Genomic DNA, 19,386 nt, shown 5'->3' with positions numbered 1-19,386 from the left:
AGGCCAAAGGGGAGCACTGCGTACTGATAATGACGAGCCCCTACTTGAAATCTGAGAAACTTGCGATGTTTTCTGGATACTGGGACATGAAAATAAGCATCTTTCAGATCTATGGAACACATCCAATCCCCCTGGTGTAATTGAGGGAAAATCTGATGAAGAGCCAGCATTCGAAACCTCTCCTTCCGAATGAATTTGTTCAAACGCCTCAAGTCCAGAATGGGTCTGAACTCCGTAACTGGACCTTTTTTCTTTACAAGAAAAAACCGAGAGTACAGGCCCTGACCTCTCTGTTGAAAAGGCACTGGTTCTATGGCATTCTTCTTCAGAAGGACATCCGCTTCCTGTTGTAAGCGCATTAAGTTCCACTGTACCATTTTCAGAGGACGCATGACAGGAGGTGGCTTCTTGAATTTCAAAAGGTACCCGCTCTGAATGACATTGAGTACCCATTTGTCCTTTGTGATCTGTTTCCACTCTTCCAGATAACACACAATACTTCCTCCAACCGGAGTGGCACACGGTTGTGGAGGAAGCTTCCATTCATTGTTTTTGAGGCTGCTTGGTAGCTGATGATTGCTGCCTATTTCCGCTGCCTCTGCCTCGTCCAGGTCGCCTCTGCTGGAATTGCGATCTCTGTTGACTCTGGCCTTGATTTTGCGAGGACCAATTCGTCTGTTGGCCCCTCTGCTGAAAAGATCTTTTGTCATAGGGACGAAAATTACCTCGACGCTTAAACTCTTTTTTCTTTTCAAGACCAACGGCCTTAAGAGTGTCTAACCCCACTTTCATTTTAGACATCTCGTCATCGGCGTGAGATCCAAACAGAGTCGAACCATTAAAAGGTAGATTTACCATCTTTCTCTGAGCCTCAGGTTTTAGACCCGTAAGGCGAAGCCAAGCTGTACGTCTAGCACAAACACCATGTGCATAACCATGAGCTGACAGATCCGCCGCATCAGCAGCTGCACTAATGCTTTGATTAGCCACCAATCCTCCTTCTTCCACTATTTCCAGGAAGTCTTTCTGATCCTCCTTAGGGAGTTTTTCTGCAAAACGAGAAACTGAGTCCCACAGCAGACGATCATAGCGGCCCAATAAGGCTGACACACTGGCCACTCTCATGACCGAACCTGAGGTGTTGCACATTCGTCTCCCCAAGGAATCCATACTCTTACTATCCTTCTCTGGAGGAGCAGAAGAGGTAGATGTTGCCGAATGTGCTTTTCTGACTGCCGCCACAATAAGAGAGTCTGGAGGTGGGTCAGAACGCAAAAATAAAGGATCTTCCTCTGGAGCCTTGTACTTCTTTGCAATCCTAGAAGGTCCTGAACCCACTGTGGCCGGAGTTAAGAAAGTTTTCATCGCTGGTTCTATCAACCCGGGCACTAACGGCAGAAGAGGCCTACCAGTCGTCTTGTGATGTAGGGTTTCAAAGATGACTGACGTTGCTATTTGAGGAACTGCCATCTTGATCTTGAACTTATTCGCCCCACGACATAACACATCATTAAATGTGCCCAAATCATCCACTGGAGACACTCTGGACGGAGGAGTAGATGATATTGTGGGAGAATAGTCTCTATATGAAGATCTTGTAGAAGACGAAGACGACTTAGAAGACGGAGAAGGAGTTCTACGCCTCTCTTGAGGAGTTGCAGATCGCTGCCTCCTTCGCTCCCTTGAACGAGATTTCCGTCCTTCTACAGACTTAGGAGATGGAGCAGGAGTCCTACGCTTCTCTTGAGGAGTTGCAGATCGCTGCCTCCTTCGCTCCCTTGATCGAGATTTCTCTCTTTCCAATGATCTCGAACGTGATCTTCTTTGCAGCTCCGTCCGAGGAACCGGAGCTCTGTCACCCAATAATGGACGCATCTTCCAATGCCGAAGACTTTCCAGCCATCTCGGTGACAAGTTGATAGGCCGACCTACACGCTCAGGTGAAGCTTCAGGTGACACCTGCACAATATTCAGGTCTGCTGAAGACTTGGAAGCTCCGGAGACTACACTGTGCTCAGATACCACTGAGCTAGATGGAGTCCGCTGACTGGGCACCAATTGTCTATCATCTGCCTGGCCTGAGGTAGAGCCCGACTGAGCCACCATAGAAGAATCCTGATGCACTGTCTCTTGTCCCACCGCATCTTTTTGTTGATCCTGCGGTGAAGAAACCACTCTAGGCTCAGGACTTATGTCTGACCTCGACAAAGAGTCCGAGAGGCTGATCGTGACAGTCTCAACGCCGACCTGTGCACAGGTGGGGGAGACCTAGACATTCCACCTAGACCTAGACATTCCATGCTTCGCGCCCGAAGCATGCTTCGACGCCGATCTACGTCGCGATGGAGACTTTGACCTCCTCTTCTTAGACCTCGACGTCGAATCCTTCGATCTTCCTCTCGACGTCGATCTCTTCCTCGACGACGATGTATGAATCTCCTTCGACGTCGACACTTTACTCTTCGATGTCGACATATGATCCTTCGACGTCGACACTTTACTCTTCGATGTCGACCCATGATCCTTCGACGTCGAACGCATCTTCTCCTTCGACGTCGCTCTCTCACCATCCTTCGACGTCGAGCGTTGAACCCCCGACGTTGTCCTTACTGCAATCGACACCAGATGTCTCGACGTCGATAAAGATCTCAACGGCGGAGGTCGAGACGCTGTATTCTGCCTCACCGGCGAAGTCTTCGACGTCGACGGAGGCCTCTTCGACGTCGACGGAGTCCTCTTCGACGCCGACAATGCTGGCGGCGATCTGGATCTCGACGTCGAACGCCTCTTTTTCGCAGGAAAAGCTTCCTGGAGTCGATTTTTCTTCGTTTTACCTTCCGGAGACGCTGATCTTCGACGTTTAGGCTGAGAAGGTGGCTTAGAAGTCGATAAGAAAACCTTAGAACTCTTCTCACCACGATTCTCTCTCTCCAGAAGGCCCAGAAGCCTCATTTTCTCTCTTTCTTTTAAAGTCCTACTAGAAAGGTTGAGGCAATGATAACAATCTTCCACCTTATGAGTATCAGGAAGACACACCACACAAACAGAGTGTGGATCAGTTTTTGCCATTTTCTTCCCACAGGAAGGACATTTATAAAATAAAGGTGGCATACTGACTAAAAAATTTACAACAGTTTAGTCAGAAAAAAGGTAAGAAACACCACCAAAGTACTATTTGTCAAAAAATGTCAAGAAAAATCCAACTTCTGACAGAAAATACTACAAATGAGCAGAGCTCATGTTCCAGGTTCCTCACAGAACAAGCCGGAAAAAAGAACTGACCTAACTGTCACCTGTGGTGCATGATGGGAACAGAGTTCTCCTAGAGGCCTTAAACGCAAAGTGTGCAGATTCTCTGGGGCCTTAAAGGCAGGGTGCCAGTCTGATTTTCTGTACACAGACAAATTTTCATATGCAGCCTTTTAGGCTAATAACTGTTTACAACAGGTTCTTTGATGAAAATAAAAGTTTTTTCATGGTTATGTAATGCATTTTAGGCTCATGCCTGTTTATTGCATTTATATATAGCATATTTTCAGGCTTCAGAACATGTGTAATTGTGGCTTTATTAGCCTATGTATATATGTTAGGCTGCATATTATGGTTATGATACATGTATATGTGTATAATTAGTTAGTACTATGTACTTTTTTATATATTTACACATATATATGTATATTGTTATGTGTTCCGGGTTCCCGCTCATGGGCGGAGATAATTCAGTGCTTATGACTATTAATGAGTATCCCCTGGAAGAGAACTGTAGACGACACCGTCGTCGACGGAAAATCAGTTTTCTTCACAGAAAAACTTGAGGAAGATGCAGCAGGAGCCTGAGAGCCAGGTCTCGTGGGCCCAGAAGTGGTAGGAAGTGGTGAAGACACCGCAGGGGCGAAGGAAAGTGACATCCTCTTCTTTTTTAGAAATGGAGAAGGCAACTCCTGCACACTACCACGCTTGGAGGCTGCTTGGGAATGGCCAGAAATAAGACTTTCAGCATCAGAAAGTACATTATCTTTATCTTTCAGTCTCTGAAGCCAGTGGAGTAAACGGCCTTCCCTATCCTTTAAAGTTTTTGTGGAGAATGTTCTACAGAACTTACAGCTCCCCACCTCATGGTCCGGGTAAAGACAGTAAATACACTTACTGTGTGGATCCTCAGAAAAAAGTCTTAGCTTTCCACAGGATGAACAAGCTCTGAAAAGAGACTTCTTACTTGTAGACATGTTGTAGAAACAGGAAAAACCTGAATAGAAGAGAAAACTGAGAAGAGCTCAGGGAGACTCCCTTACACACGACGTGCGGTAGAAAATCTGAGGTGCTGAGCTCTGAGGAGAAGGTTCTAGAGGGTTGCTGTCGCCTGATTGGCTGCAGTTTGGACCAACATAATGACAAGGATAGGCTGCATATGGTTTTTTCCTATCCCATGCATTCCTATATAGAATTATGGGTAGGCAGGTTATGCCTTTTTCTAATACATATTTCAGGTTTTTCTTGTGATTATATATATATATGTATATATGTTTATATATATTTAGTATATTATTGCTATTTTATTTACCGTGGGGCTCCCACTCCGACGACGGGGAATATTCAAGCATGTGAATCTATGAAAGACACCCCAATACTGGAGAACCTGTTTTCCAAACTCTGAATAAGACCTCCAATCTTTAGATGATTGTCTGGTATCGTTTTCCTTTCTATGGAGGGGTAATTGTGTCCAAGACTATGTTCACTGAATGGAAATGATTAAGCAGAAATACATTATTTTGAGTTTTCACTCTTGTCAGCTGCAGAATTCATTGAAGGAGTTCTCGAAGAACATTCACCAAGGTTTACACATATGTTGGGCTACAGAGTGCACTTCGTGATGGGGTTGGTCAAAAGCTGTCAGGTGAAGGGTGCTCCCAGAGACTAACATTGTCTTCGGTGAAGTTGAGGCTAAGTGAGTGATCTCAGGGATGAGTAGGTTTGGTATGATGAAAGGAGAACCACTTGTTTTTGAAGTGTCTGTTGTGATGAAAGAATGTTGAGGGCCAAAGAGCCAGATGCTGAATTTTCCAATTAAAAGTATCTTATTCCAGAAGAATTTCTTATCATATGATGTGATGGTTTGGAGGAATTCTAGGCACTTTTAGGTGAATGATGACTGCATCTATGATGATTGGGGATTTAATTTGTTTAGAATACATTTGATGGTAATTTATTTGAAGGCAAACTAAATGGGGCAACTGTCCGATTTGTTCAGTGGCTGGAATGTTTTGATACTGCAGGGTGACGGGAGAGTGTGGGAAATTATAGAATTTCAATTTATTAGTAGGTCATCATGATTAAAGGACACATAGAACATGTTAAAAATATTCCTTTAATGTGAAGGATGACAACCATGCAGAAATGTCATGTATGACATTTACGTACACTGATTTTTTTGTATAGGAAAGTCAGGACATTGCACATGCCACTTACATGACAAAACAAAAACAAGTTTGAACAATTTAACTTGTGATCTCAGCCTGGTGTATACCTTTAGATATTTTAACAAGATTACTGTGAGCAGAACTATGGGTTCAGTAGCCTTACCATGTACTAATATAATAAACTCACTGATTTGTAAATGTATGTAAATGTATTGCGACTTATATAGCGCACGTATCTAATAAGAACCGATATAAAACCACATTAGCAGATTTTAAATTAATACATGAAAATGGAACATATGTGTTTAAAAGAGGGATACATTGGGGGAAAGGGTCACTGTTAGCTGTTATTTTCGATGTTTTTTTTAACTGTCAAGACAAAGACTGGGACAAAGATAGTGAGGTGTTATGGAGAGCAGAAGAGTAGCACACATATCAAAATATTCTTCTGGTTGCATCTGGAAAGTGTTCGAGTGTCAGAGGAGGCGAAAAGCATAGAACCAGGAGTGACAGCGGTGAGCAACAAGGCCACATCCAGAAAAAACACATTCTCGTACAGCGTTGAAGTACCACCAGACAGGTGTTATGGGCCTCGACTGCAGCCAGAAGTTTCCAGAAGCTACCCGGACGAAGGTATTAGACATTGGGACACCGTAGGCCAAAGCAGGTCAGTCGGGAGGCAGTAGGCGGGAAGCAACAGCCAACAGACTGTGCCATACTATGGCGGAGGCTGCCTGAAGCAGATTAAGAATCAAAGCAAAGGGCCTCCCATTAGAAGTAATCTTTGCACTCTTCATTGTTTGCTCGCATTTTTTGCCACATCATCTTGCTGCCCTATTGCATCGTACATCCAGCCAAAAGCTAAATCACTAGAAGGGCCTAGTAGTAGTGGTGTACGATAAGCAAACATAGCCGTATTGTAACAATTACAACCATCATACTCGCAGCTAATTACTGGGGAGGTAGTGTCACAAGGTTGAAAACGGCTGGCCAGAGGTGGCGTGCTAGCACGATGGTGGATAGAACTGGTGGCTCGGGTGTTGGCAGCCTATAGGATGAATTGGCTCTGGTGCGGCTTGTAGGGGCCCAGAAGGTTCCATACTGGTAGCCTCAGTATCAGGAGACTACTCATCTGGAGTATCTGGAGCCACGATATTGGGGGCAAACTCACCCATCTGCGCTGTGTTATAAAGTGGGAACAAGCAGCTTGTCTTGGAAAAAGCAGTTGATACATTCAAAGTGTCGCAGTGTAGCATTCACCTGTTAAGATCTTGATTGCAACTAGAGCCACAACAAGTAATAGGAAAAACAACTAGGAGGGCCTAACAAAAGAAACTAATGAAATAACCTAATTGCCCAATGACGAACGAGGTAAAACTCCTGTAGGAACTTTCAACAGAAGATGCAATTACAATACTACAAAGGAAGACTGCAGTGCTAAGCCATGCAGTTCTAACACAGTAATTGCCATGCAGCTCTAGCACCGTAATTCCTTGCATCGCACGTTCAATGTCCACTCACGTCAATCCAGGACAATTATGTATTGATGACCCACAGAAGAACTCATATCCTTCTCTGTGAAATGGAAGACATAATATTCAATCTCAATTACTACACCCACATCTCTGAGAAATCCTTGAATAATTAATACAATAATGAACTATTATGGTCATTAGGCGACAAACCCTGCACCTAAGCAATATGATCACATGACCAATCAGGCCCTCTCCTCCTTCCAAATCAATTGACTCCTCTGCCGACAGAAACATGTCCCTACATAAGGGAAAGTAGAAATTTCTTTAGCGGTCCACATGAAAATGGTGCCCACAGAAGGTCAACAAAGAACCCAAGTAAATCAAGCAAAATGGTATCAGCTGAAATACATCACAACACCCAACATCATCACTGTGTCACTATGCAATCAATACATCTCAGTAAATAGTCCGGTCAAATCCCCAAACGGAGAACTGTCCTCTTTTCTTTTCTTTACAAAATGCCATGCAACAAACTTGACTCAAATAGAGCAATGTTGAGGATTGCGTATTACTCTTGATGATGATTTTAAGGGCAATGATTCACACAATGACCCAGTCATGTCACTGAATCCCATACACAAAACCAGACAGCCTAGTAATGAACCCTGCCAGGCTAAACTTTTCTACAGAGGTTGACAAAACGATAATTCGAACTTCTAAAGAACTCAAAACACCACCTATACAACCAATTCTGGGAATCATGAAAGCTATGTTCAGAACACTTGACATCAAAGCAGGAGCATTTTCAGCACAGACGATTAATTGGATGGCGCATCGCAAGTGTTAAGAGAATCTTCAACATCCATAGTAAACACTAATAACAGAAAGGTACCACTGGTAGAAGGTATACAGACATAAAAGAAGACATAACAAATAAACGCAAACTACCAACAGAACAAAATAGATACGTAGCGATCACCTATCATACAATTCTAAGGTACCAAAAGTAATGAACTCTATTCTAGTAAACTGCAAGAGAAATCTAGCAAAAAAAAGGGTTGGTAGCCCCCAGAGTACACCATGTGAGCTGGGCACCCTAAACTGTAACCCCAGATAAATAGCTCCTGAGTGTGCTCCTTCCCCCAGCATCAAAGGTAGCAAAACAGCAATAACAAAGCCAAATTTCCTTATATGGAAAAACTATAGGCTTCTACCTATCATAAACACTAAATATTACTAGGATACCCTTGCAGTGATAGTGCACTTCACAATTCCACATAATATAACAAAAAGCTGGCCCAGACGCAGACAAGAAGGGGATCAAAGCAGAAGTGGAAAAATTAAACCGGTCTACTATGATTCAAATATTGCAAGGAAACGACTCAATAACACCTCCACTTGCTATAGACCTCGGCAAAGCCAAACTCCTAAGATTAGATATCCCACAGAGGCTGCCAGCTGAAGTACATACTTCATTTGTCAGCACCAACTCAGGCCTTCTGCGTGATAAATCGTGTACAATCCATATGGAAGTCAAAAGAGTGTTAACAGGTTACAGAGATCCATTCCAGTTGAAATTGCTTTCCAGGGGGAGAGAATATACTGCATCTGGCAATAAATCCATCATGGTCCCACCAGCAACCCCACAAATGCTGCAATTGCAACTGAGTTCAGGTATCTAGCAAAGATGCTAGTTGCAATTGGGTGCTAGGACCTTTGGACCACCCCTGTGCTAATGATAAAAGCGGTGTCTCAGATGATTAAAATGCAATTCTGGGCCCTTACATTAAGGAAGAAAGAAGCCAAATAAAGCACTCTTCATTCATTCTAAATATAAAATCATATCCCTGTTTTGAGCCATACTTAAAGTTACTATTTCCTGATGGAAAAAGAGATGTCTAAATCAAGTTTATAATTGAAAGCCACCAAGCATCGTCTCATGCCAAAACATTGTCAAAGGCTCCTTCTAGTACTTTGAACCAATGCAGTTGCTCACCGGACGTCTTTGAAACAGTAACTGATTTTATGTTGCAATTTGAAAGAACACTGAATGTCCAGAAATATTAAATATGTGCCTTGTTCTTAAAAACAGCATACAACACTGCAGAGAGGTGTTAATGTGCTGCTACAGACCAGACTTGAATGATAGCTTTCTGGTGGTAGTATCATACATCTATGCAACAAAAACAATCTGGAACACAGGAGAACAGGGGAAGAAAATTCTAAAAGAAGAAAAACAATTGAAGAATGGGGGATTCGAATCAAAACATATCTCATCCCCGGCTACCCGGCTCCTCTACTCCGTAAGCCCCAAGAAAAGATTATATCGACCCTGAGTAAACCCCAGCTGGGGACACTCAAAAATCTATACTAAGAGGAGCACGTGGAACCTCAATCGAAAGAAAGGCCGGTGCATCCTTCCAGCAAAAAAACAGAATCCCACATCAAGAATGGGATTGGATCGCTAAAACAATCAACACCAGACAGCATGACCAATGACAATTTAACGAAAGAAACAGCTCCTCCCCAAATACAAGGCCACCACTAAAACTATGTTCCTGGAACATAAATGGACTAGGAGCAAAGACCCTTAACAAAGACTTACTGTCATACTTTCAGCAGTATGACAATTTTGTTGCAGGAAACCTGGTTAGCAGAACCATTCCATCTTCAGGGGTATAAAACATTCTACCTCCCAGCAAAGAGAACCTCAAAATTTGGTCACGAGAAAGGCGGCTTAACCATATACACCTCGATACAAACAATAAACCACGCAAATGAACTCCTTAATAAAAATACTTCAGGGATTGAAAACGGGATCATTGCAGTCCAGCTGGAAATATCAACACCGGGAACCACCAAGCAGGAATTAATCCTGGTGAACACTTATTTACACCCAAAAGGCAAAAAAAGCGGGGCTAAACATCTAGTGACAGAATTGACTAAACTAATAACGGAAGCGAAAAATGCGAACATTATTGTCTCAGGAGACTTTAACATGTTCCTTTCGAAGTCATCTGGGAAGAATCCGCTAACGGAAGATCATCTGCTTGTCAGGGGGATTCCCCCACTGGAAGTATGTCCATGGGGCATTTCGACGAACCTATCAAAAAGGTTAATGGAAGATTTATCAAACCTGGGCCTCATTTCGATAAATGGCCGGTCCCTGGGGGACAGACCCCAGGCGGCAACTTTCCACAACACCATGGCCAGCTCGGCGATCGACTACACCTTCCTATCTTTTTCAATGTTCACATTAGTACAAGCCTTTAGAATTGGCACATTTGACTGCAGTGACCATCTCCCGCAAGAACTGACACTACGGGCTCAAGGAACAGCTCTGACATTTCCCACCAATGGCCCAAAGCTATCGGCAACTACAAAATGTAAAAGAATCAAGTGTAACATCAGCGACCCGGAGCGATTAGCGAAAGATGCGAAGATGCGCTGGGAAAGTGCTGCAGATCTGAATGTAGGTAACATTACCGCCTGGGAGTCTTTCTTGAAATCTTTTGCTCTCTTGAATTTCAAGTCTAAATTGCCTCAAGAAATTGATGTACAGATAGGCCAAAAAACATCAGTACGGCCCATCAACGACTCAAAAAAACACCCTCAGACTCGGTTATCTCCCGATTTAGGGGCAATAAAAACGGCCATAAACAGAACACTCCGCGAGCTGCGGAAAGCCGGGAGTGATAACGACCTAATCACCAAACTGAGAGCATTAAAGTGCCAAAAGAACAAAATCCTGTGGCGAATCAGGCAAGAGTCCACTGAACAAATCTGGGCGAAACTGCTCTATGACTCAAAAAACAACAACAGCGCAAGATTTTGGAAAACCATCAATAAAATAGAGAATCCGAATGCCCATGGTGTGAACTCTTACATAACTGAGGACACCTGGGCAAACTTTCTGTTTAGTCACTTTAACGATGAAGGCCCATGCAGAAACCAACAAAGCCCTAAATCTTGTCAAGCGACACAGACGGCTTCAAAACCCTTAATTGAGGAGTCCAATTTCCCAGGTTCAACAATCCAGCTGAAGGGTCGAATTGCGAAAGGCCGGAAGGAGGGAGCTCCAGGCCCAAATGGAATTCCACCCATCCTTTACAAGCAAGATCCAACTTATTGGGCCAATCAATTGCTCCCTCTTTTTGTAGAAATCTGGAGGGCCGAACAACTTCCATCTTCTTGGAGGGGTTCAATAATTGCCCCAATTTTCAAAAAGGGCAATAAGAACGAGGCAAAGAACTATAGGCTCATAGCCCTTATAGATATAGACGCTAAATACTTTTCGGGGCTTCTCTTGGAAGAATTAACTGCATGGGTGTCACGCAAAAAATTAATCCCCATTAATCAAACCGGTTTCCAAAAAAATATGGGGACCACGACAAATATTTTAGCACTTTCCTTGATGACAGATGCAATAATCAATCACAAAAAACAACTATTTGTGTGTTACATCGATTTTTCCGCTGCATTTGACAGCGTTGACGGAGGAAAACCGTGGGCAAAACTCTCAATGTGGGGAGTTGACCCCAAATTGCTGAAACTTCTGATGGTACTGCATACAGATACCTGGATCCAAGTAAAACTGGGGTCCGGCAACTGTCTGTCAAAAGAAATTCCAACCACAAAAGGGTTGAAACAGGGGTGCGTTCTCGCACCGACCCTATTCAACCTTTTTATGTCCGACCTCTCCAAAGATCTGGATAACTGTAACCATCATGCCCCAAAGTTAGGGGGTTTTACGCTGTCCAACCTACTATACGCAGACGATCTGCTACTAATCAGTCAAATACCAGTAGGCCTGCAACATCTCATTAACACCACAAGTAAATTTGCCGAAAAGAATGGGCTAAGCGTAAACATTGAAAAATCAAAGGTGATGGTACTAAATCAAAAATCAAAAAGGCCTCCCTTCAAATGGTCTCTCCAAGACAAAAAAATGGAAATAGTCCAAGAATATAAGTATCTGGGCATAATTTTTGACTCAAATGGCTCCTTTAAGCAACAACAAACATCAATAAGGAACAGAGGGATCTCATTGGCCATTGCATTAAAAAACATCAAAAATAAAATAGCGGGCCCAAATTTAATCCCCTTGCTAGACATATTTCGTGCGAAATTGCTGCCGTCAATTACATACGGCAGTGAATGTATGAGAGGGAAGGATGAGACCATCTTAGACAACGTGGTCAGTAAAACATTGCGAATTTTATTCGCGCTTCCTCCATACACTTCCCCAGCACAGCTAAGGCTCGCTTTTGGCCTACAGAAGCAGCAAATAGCACGCAAAGGTGCATATGTAAAATGCTGGCACAAAGTAAAGAATGTGGAAAAAGACTCTTTGAATGCCCATCTTTGGAACGAATTGGAATCAAACAAGGACTCCCTTGCAATGGTCTACCTCCAAGCGGCCATAAATTCCCTTGTGCTAAAAGATCTTTGGGACTCGAGTTGCACTCACAACTGCTTCAAGCGTCTTGTCAATAAATCTGTGAAAACAATTTCCTTGGAAGAGGACAAAACATCACTAACCAAGAGGTCTCATGGGTGGTTTGTGATTCAAGGCTATATCAGCGCCTCACCACAGCTATACCTTAGCACCGGCTTTTCAAGGAAGGCGAAGGAAGACTTTTTGCGGCTGAGGATGGGGGTAATACCATCCCAACCACATCTTGCCCCCTGGATGCGCCTGGACTGCAACCCCAAGTGTAGGCTTTGCAAAAATGCTAAGGACGATGTTCTGCACCTGCTGTGTAATTGTAAAGCTCTAGATAGTATCCGAAAGAGCCTACTAACACAGTTTTGGAATCAGAGACGTGTGCGAACTCGCAGACAAGCTCTGTTGATGAGCTTTAAGGGAGAAGACATCCAACTAGCATGTAGGCTAGTGCGCTTTATGAAATTAGTAAACACGGCCTTAAACCCAGCGGTTAGTAATTGAATTTGTCTTATTGTGAATGGCTTCTGCTCTTCAAGACTATTCCCTGTGATAACCAAAGTCATAACTGATCGTGAAAGATCTTTTTCTCTAATGCATAGTACTGTACTACCCGCATGCTTTTTCTTTCACCTTTTTAACTTTTCTAAATGTTTTTTTTTTTTATTGCTTTTTTAAAGGCTTTATTCATGTACTCTTCTCTTTTCTGCTTTTATTGCCCAATTGCAAAGATTTTAATTAATCATGCAATAAAGATTATTATTATTATTATTATTATTATTATTATTACTATGCAGGTTGGAAGATAACAAACAATGTAAAAAGACTACCCCAGAGGGCCTGTCCCTTGGCTTAAGGAAATGTCAGCTACATCTGTATGCTCTCTGTTGTTGCACGATCCAGATACTTTACTTGAAAAACTCGCCCATACAGATTGGTGGAAGGAACACCTAGCTGTAACTGCCTCAACATCATAGTGGACTTAGTAGAGAGCACTCCAATCAGACACAATACCACCAGGTTCAAAGTTGATATTGGGGAGGTTAAAAAAAGGCCAGCCTCTCACTAAGATTGGATATCGCTTCCCCATCCTGCAGCATGCATCGCAACAGTATTTGCACTATCTGTATACTTCCTTGCACATTGTTTGACACTTATTATTTTACTTCCTAAACTCTATTTATTTATTTAGTTCTCCATTGCATACAAGCATTCACACCTTGCCAACTAGTCACGTGAGAGAAGAAATTACTAGTTTAGTTATGTCAGAGATCTTTCTTTTCAGTTTAAGAGTGTAATACTATTTATAAGGTTACAAAATACGCCTATGTTCTCTAAGTCTTCTTAAATCTTTGCATCTGTATTAAACTTCCACTTGCACAAAAGCATTTGCACTTTGCCATCAATTACAACAGGTTGCAGAAGTAGTAAGCACAGTTAAGACTGAGTCCACTTGCTATTACCCCGCCCACGATCCTGAATTTCAAGGGTCAGCTGACCTGTAAAAAGAATCTTGCAAAATATGTCTTTAATGAAAATAATAAATTCTGTGCATATTGGTAGATGCCAGAACCTATTCATTGATAATTACACTATGGCGGTAAGGCCTGCTACACTGGAAATAGGTGAATTTAGTAACTGCAAAGGTTATTGACAAGTTATTCTAGAGAACAACCAGTCATACTGATTAGTACTTTTTCCTTTCCTTATTCCGTGACCTTGGAAAATGTAATGTCTTTTGGTGTATGCAATGTACTTCTGTGTTTTTATTTTCAAAACCAATGAGCTGAATCTGAACCTATCTATAATGGTGGAGCTCTATTATAAAACCCAGTAAAACCTTTGGAATATTCTGCTGCTGTACTTTCTAAATTAATGTATTTCATTTTTAGAGATTTACCTAGTGCTTTTGGTAAAATAAAGCTGGAGTAGTGTGGTCCGGCAGAATGGGCCTAGGAGTGCTGGGAGGCAGCAACTGCTGGGGGCAGTGTGGTCGACGACTTCTGACCTCCATTCCGAGATTGGAATGCACCACATCCACGTCCTCGTAAGGCTTGGGCAGTCTGTGCAGGACGGTGGCTGGGATAGGGCTGACGCGGCTGGAAACCCTTTCCGCTGCCAAGAAAAGGACGAAAGGAAGGCTGGCCACGGGGATAGAGGAGAGGCCCAAGGATATGTCTGTATCTCGAGAGTCCTTGAACTTGAACAGGGCTGAGTCTGCCTTTTCCCCAAAAAGGCAGGTTCCATCAAAGCGCATTTACATCAAATTGGCATGGACATCGCTCGAGAAGCCAGTTGTTCGCAGACAGGCTCAAGGCCACCATCGTTGAAATCAATCTGCCTAGAAAATCGGTCATATCTAGGCAACACAGAATGGTGAATTTTGCTGCACCTCTCCCATCCATGACAGCGTGGGAGAGAACAGCCTGGGCCTCCTCTGGGACTTGTAGCAGCACTTGTGCAACTGTCTCCCAAAGGGAATGGGAGAAATGGCCCGACAAGCACACGGTATACACAATGCTAGGCTGAAGGAAGAAATCAACACCTGCCCAATTGAAACAAGCCTTGGATTCCCATCAGGAGTGGCGGAAGGGAATGCGCCTTGGGACGTAGAGACCTGCACCACCAAACTCTCTGGGGTGAGGTATTGGCTGAGGAACTTTGGGTCGCCCAGAGCTGGGCGATGGCGGCATGAAATCGTACCATTCACGGGAGCCCTTGTGCTAGGTTTGGACATGTCCCTAGAAGGACGTCTGTAAGCGCCTCATTGAAAGGGTAACAGGAGCTCAGAAGTGAAAGCCCCAGGTTGAAGCACCTCAGTTAGGAGATTAGTCTTGACCTGCACCGAGGGCAGCTCCAGTCCAAGGACCTCAGCTGCCCACTTAACCACCATGGCATAGGATTCCCCCTCCTCCGTAACCACTGTTGGTGAAGAGAGCATGCCAGTATCTTGGGAAGTATCCAGTACACTGGCCTCCCCAAGTTCCCCTTATCAGTCCAAATTCTCCTCAGAGACTTCCTGGGTTTCAAGAGGGTCCCCAGACCTCTCCTGAGCCTAGCACATCTTCAAAGTGCTCAGGTAACAACATAGAACCTCTGGATTCTGTCAATGTTGGAATCGGCATTGATATGACGTTGCTCCTGCTACGTGTCGTCTGGGATGAGGATGAGGTTTGTGCCACTCACAGGCATCAGTGACGTCGCCGACTTCGGATCCGACGCCGGGGAAGGTCACAATGGCACAACCAGCGGGGTCGTTCCGCTCAAATACACGGTGCATGACCTTGTAAAACTTTTTTATTTGAGGGAGAGTCGCTCCCCCTCCCGGAAAAGGTGCGGGAGACGTGAAGTTGACTGGCTCCGGCTCCGCTGAACCGTGCCTAGAGCGTTGGTGCACCTCACCTCTCTCGGCGACGGACACCACTTGAGGTGAAGACGAAGTCCGCTTGGACTTCTTCTTCTGCCTCTTACCCGAATGTCCCGAGGACCTCGTATGAGAGGGAGAGGACTTAGGGCTCCGGGAGCGATCCCGCGACCTCCTCTTTTTCAATCGGGACCGTCACATCCTCGGAGTCTCGCTGGAAGGTATTCACTGCCGGGCCGTGAGCAACTTCATTGCCCGCTCTCTCAAGGTCTTCAGGGCCATTGTCCGACAGACCGAACACGACTTCGTATTGTGGTCGCACTCGAGACACCAAAGACAAACCCGATGGGGATGGGTAACATCATGTGGGATCAAGTCCCGCAACGCTTGAAAACCTGTCTTCTTTGAAGACATCCCTCGTACACAAAGTCAGAAAAATCCAAAATTTCAACAAAAGTCAAGAAAAAAACTGCCAAAAAGCAACAGAGAGGTAGCTTTTCCCGGATCGGCGCTTAACTGACGCGGAAAGAAAAGAACTGACGTCCGAATGCCTGGGTGGCGCCTATATAGGCACTGCAACATCAAAACCGATGCTAACGATGTCACGGGAGCCGAATGGAGCCACCCGACATCGTGCGCAAGGGGTATTGTTCAGCAAAAGATTCCTGATACAGCCTGACCCCAGGGAAATTCAAAGGTAAGGAATCTGCAGCTAGAAGTCTCTATCAGATTAGTATATATTTATTTATATAGTGATAAAAGCTCTGGTAGACAGGGGTGTTGTCAAGAGAACTAAAAAGAATGGATAGCATAGAGGAGAGACACAGAAAACACACACAAAAAATGAAGAGACAATTGAGTGGGAAAGGAGAAGGGGAAAAGATAAGTCTACGTGAGGGAAACCTCATAAAAGAAAGAACATTCCAAATTGGGATAATTTATGTAAATGGCTTTAAATTATGCACCCTTGATGTCTTTGCAACAAAATGCAGCAATCTTGCTTTCAGGTATTGCTAAAACAATTCTCATTTTACATTGGTATCCCCCTCTAATTTTACCCACACAACGATTCACAACTCTGATGTACATCTTTTATTGTAGCTTCTCTAGGTCGTATTTCCTCTCTGGTGGATGATGCATCAATGCCTGCGTTTGCACTATTGTTTTCTTGTTTTTCCTAAGAGGTTTTCAAGTGCATCTATGGTTTTAGCTGTACCTACAATTCTGCTCTAGTCACTATCATATTCTTCTCACGTCCACTGGTCTTAGTCATATAGCCTCTACTTCCGGATTTCTTTCCTCCTTATGCATTCTTGACATTTCATTCATTGGATTTTAGTTTCATCGACAAAAAACACTGTTCTCTGTCCATTTTAGTTGTAGTAAAATTGTACATCCTTCTCTTTGCTATCTTCATTCAATACTGAAACCCTGGTAATTGTTTCACTTCCATTAAATATTGTTTTTAAGTGTTGCTTGATATAATTTTCTATACAGCGCTGTCATTGAGAATGAACATAAATAATGCATAAGAAGTGAATGCCTAGATTGGCACACAAATTCTACTTGTAGTTTCTTCTACATGTAATATTAAAATGTATTAACGTTTTTAAGTGAGAACTGTTAATCGGAATCAAAATTCGGCTGCTAACATTTTACAAATTTAAAAGGCAAAATTTAAGATGAAAATTTGTAACCGCAGTAAAAATGATAAATCTGAGGTATTCATTGTATTTATGTGTAAAAAGAAGTGTAATCCATAATTTCACCTTTCAGAGTAGCAGAGGAGCCAATCTACTATAGTCATTTATTAACATTCAGTGAGGATACAGAGATCTCTGCATCTGTGATTGCTTCCTGTCTCTCTGTGCGCGTTAGAAAGAGATAAATAGAAGGGTGTGTGCGTGTATGAGAGTGGCTTGTTTGTGTGGTCTGTCTGTCTGGATGAGTGAAAGAAAATTGTCGCGCGTACATGTCTAGTGAATTTATATTGTTTGCAGGTGGCGTGGAGAAATAGTGTTTGTGTGTGTGAATTGTGTGTCTAATGTGGTACTGTGTATATAGGGGCAGATGTACAACTCCACAACCATTGCAAGAGCTGCTAGGTCGCAGCACCACTTACCACAACATGGGACTCCTCTGTGACGATTTTCAACACATCTGTCACTGAAATGTAGCCAAGTCGCTTGGCAATTGCCAATGCAGTGGTACCGTTCTATAGGGGAGACAGAAGAAGGGAGTCTGTGAAAAAAGAGAAATAGAAACGGGAGAGAACAGGGGAGGCGGACCAGTGAGAGGCCGGTCACCTTCCTGAGGGAGAACAGAAGAGAAACAGAGGCAGATGAGGTTGCGGGCGAAGGAAGGGGCAGAAAGCTAACTACATTCTAGAAAGAAATTAAGGGGAGAAGTGAGGGGGGGAGTGGAGAGGGGCTCCATGAGAGAGATTACAGTGGTGGAAGACAGAAAGGAGAAACTGTGATAAAGGGACCAGGAGGGGACGTTTGAGGACAAGTGGATAGAATGTTGTGAGGAGGATAAAAGAGGTGTTGGGTTCAAGGATGGCAGCATCACACACTCACCGAACTGATCTCGTTAGGATTAGCTCCATGCTTCAGCAGAAGAGTGATCACATCGGTGTGTCCTTGTTGTGCGGCCTGGTGCAGGGGGGTGTATCCCATCTGAGGACAGATATAAAGAGGACATCAGATGCAGGACGACAGAGATAGAGAAAGACAGGGTACCGACAGGGAGGGAGGAAGAGAAGGGGAGAAAAGGAGAGAGTGAGAGAAAGGGATAGAAAGAGAGAGAAAGGAAAATAATGAAAAATATAGAGATGGTGTGGTGTTCAGGAGCCTCATAAGACAATAGATGAGAAAAAACATACAAACCAATAGGGAGCACCTCCACGCTGGACCAGAGCTTTTGGTGGGCCGCAGCATGAAAGCGCCTTGTACCTTTAAGCTGCTGTATGGACCTTAGTGTGCCCCAGGGTAGCATTTATCACTGCAAGCCTGCGGAACAAGACAGTGCTCCATAGGGTGACAGCCTGCTCGTCCAGGCGCTAGGTGGGTGTGCAACCAAATGACAGAGACTGACGCCCAGACCGCAACAATGTGCTCGGTGTGCCACAGAGGGGAAGAGCCTCTACCTACAAGCTGGGAAAGGACCTTGACCGCCAGACAGCTACGCAGCTGGTGCTCTGCTGAAGACTCACAATGCACAGTACCAGCTGCAGAGTAGCCTGAGGCATTGCACAGGTTGACAGAAAATCTCCATGAACGCTCAGTGTCAAATGTAGTTTCAATGCAGAATAAGGATACAGGCTTATGGTTAGGGGTTTGGGGGCGAGTCACAGGGTTAGGATGAGTGAAAGCATAAAGGTTAGGGTTAATGTTAAGAATAGGTGTAGGACTAAGGCTAGAGTAAGAGTTGGTCTAGTGTTTTGGTTTGTTTTAGTGTTGATGTAGCTATACTGTGAATTTAATAGATGATTACATTGCAGAAAAAAACACACTTTCACCCCATACACATTAGAACATCAGTGCATATAAATGTCAACAACACTGCCAAATCAACAGCATTGTGACACACAATGTGGTAACACAGACCATAGAAACACTCAGCTAACATATGTCCCTAGCACTTCACCCTCTTATGTGCACAGACTGCATCATTAGTTAACAG

At 43.8% G+C, this 19,386-nt stretch overlaps 1 protein-coding gene across 3 annotated transcripts in view; it reads right to left on the bottom strand.

The window, feature by feature from the left end:
• ANK1 (ankyrin 1) overlaps window positions 1-19,386 on the bottom strand; it is a 1,318,767-nt gene that overhangs the window by 581,433 nt on the left and 717,948 nt on the right. For all 3 annotated transcript variants that reach the window (XM_078666235.1, XM_078666236.1, XM_078666234.1), the window contains 2 exons: window positions 18,282-18,380; window positions 17,825-17,917 (listed from right to left, as the gene is read on the bottom strand). In XM_078666235.1, the coding sequence (XP_078522361.1) occupies window positions 17,825-17,917; window positions 18,282-18,380 (192 nt within the window). The remainder of the gene's footprint in view (window positions 1-17,824; window positions 17,918-18,281; window positions 18,381-19,386) is intronic.

The sequence above is a fragment of the Lissotriton helveticus genome, chromosome 11 (assembly GCF_964261635.1).
Source record: "Lissotriton helveticus chromosome 11, aLisHel1.1, whole genome shotgun sequence".
NCBI classification, from domain to species: Eukaryota; Metazoa; Chordata; class Amphibia; order Caudata; family Salamandridae; genus Lissotriton; species Lissotriton helveticus.
This window is presented reverse-complemented; position numbering and strand designations above follow the sequence as displayed.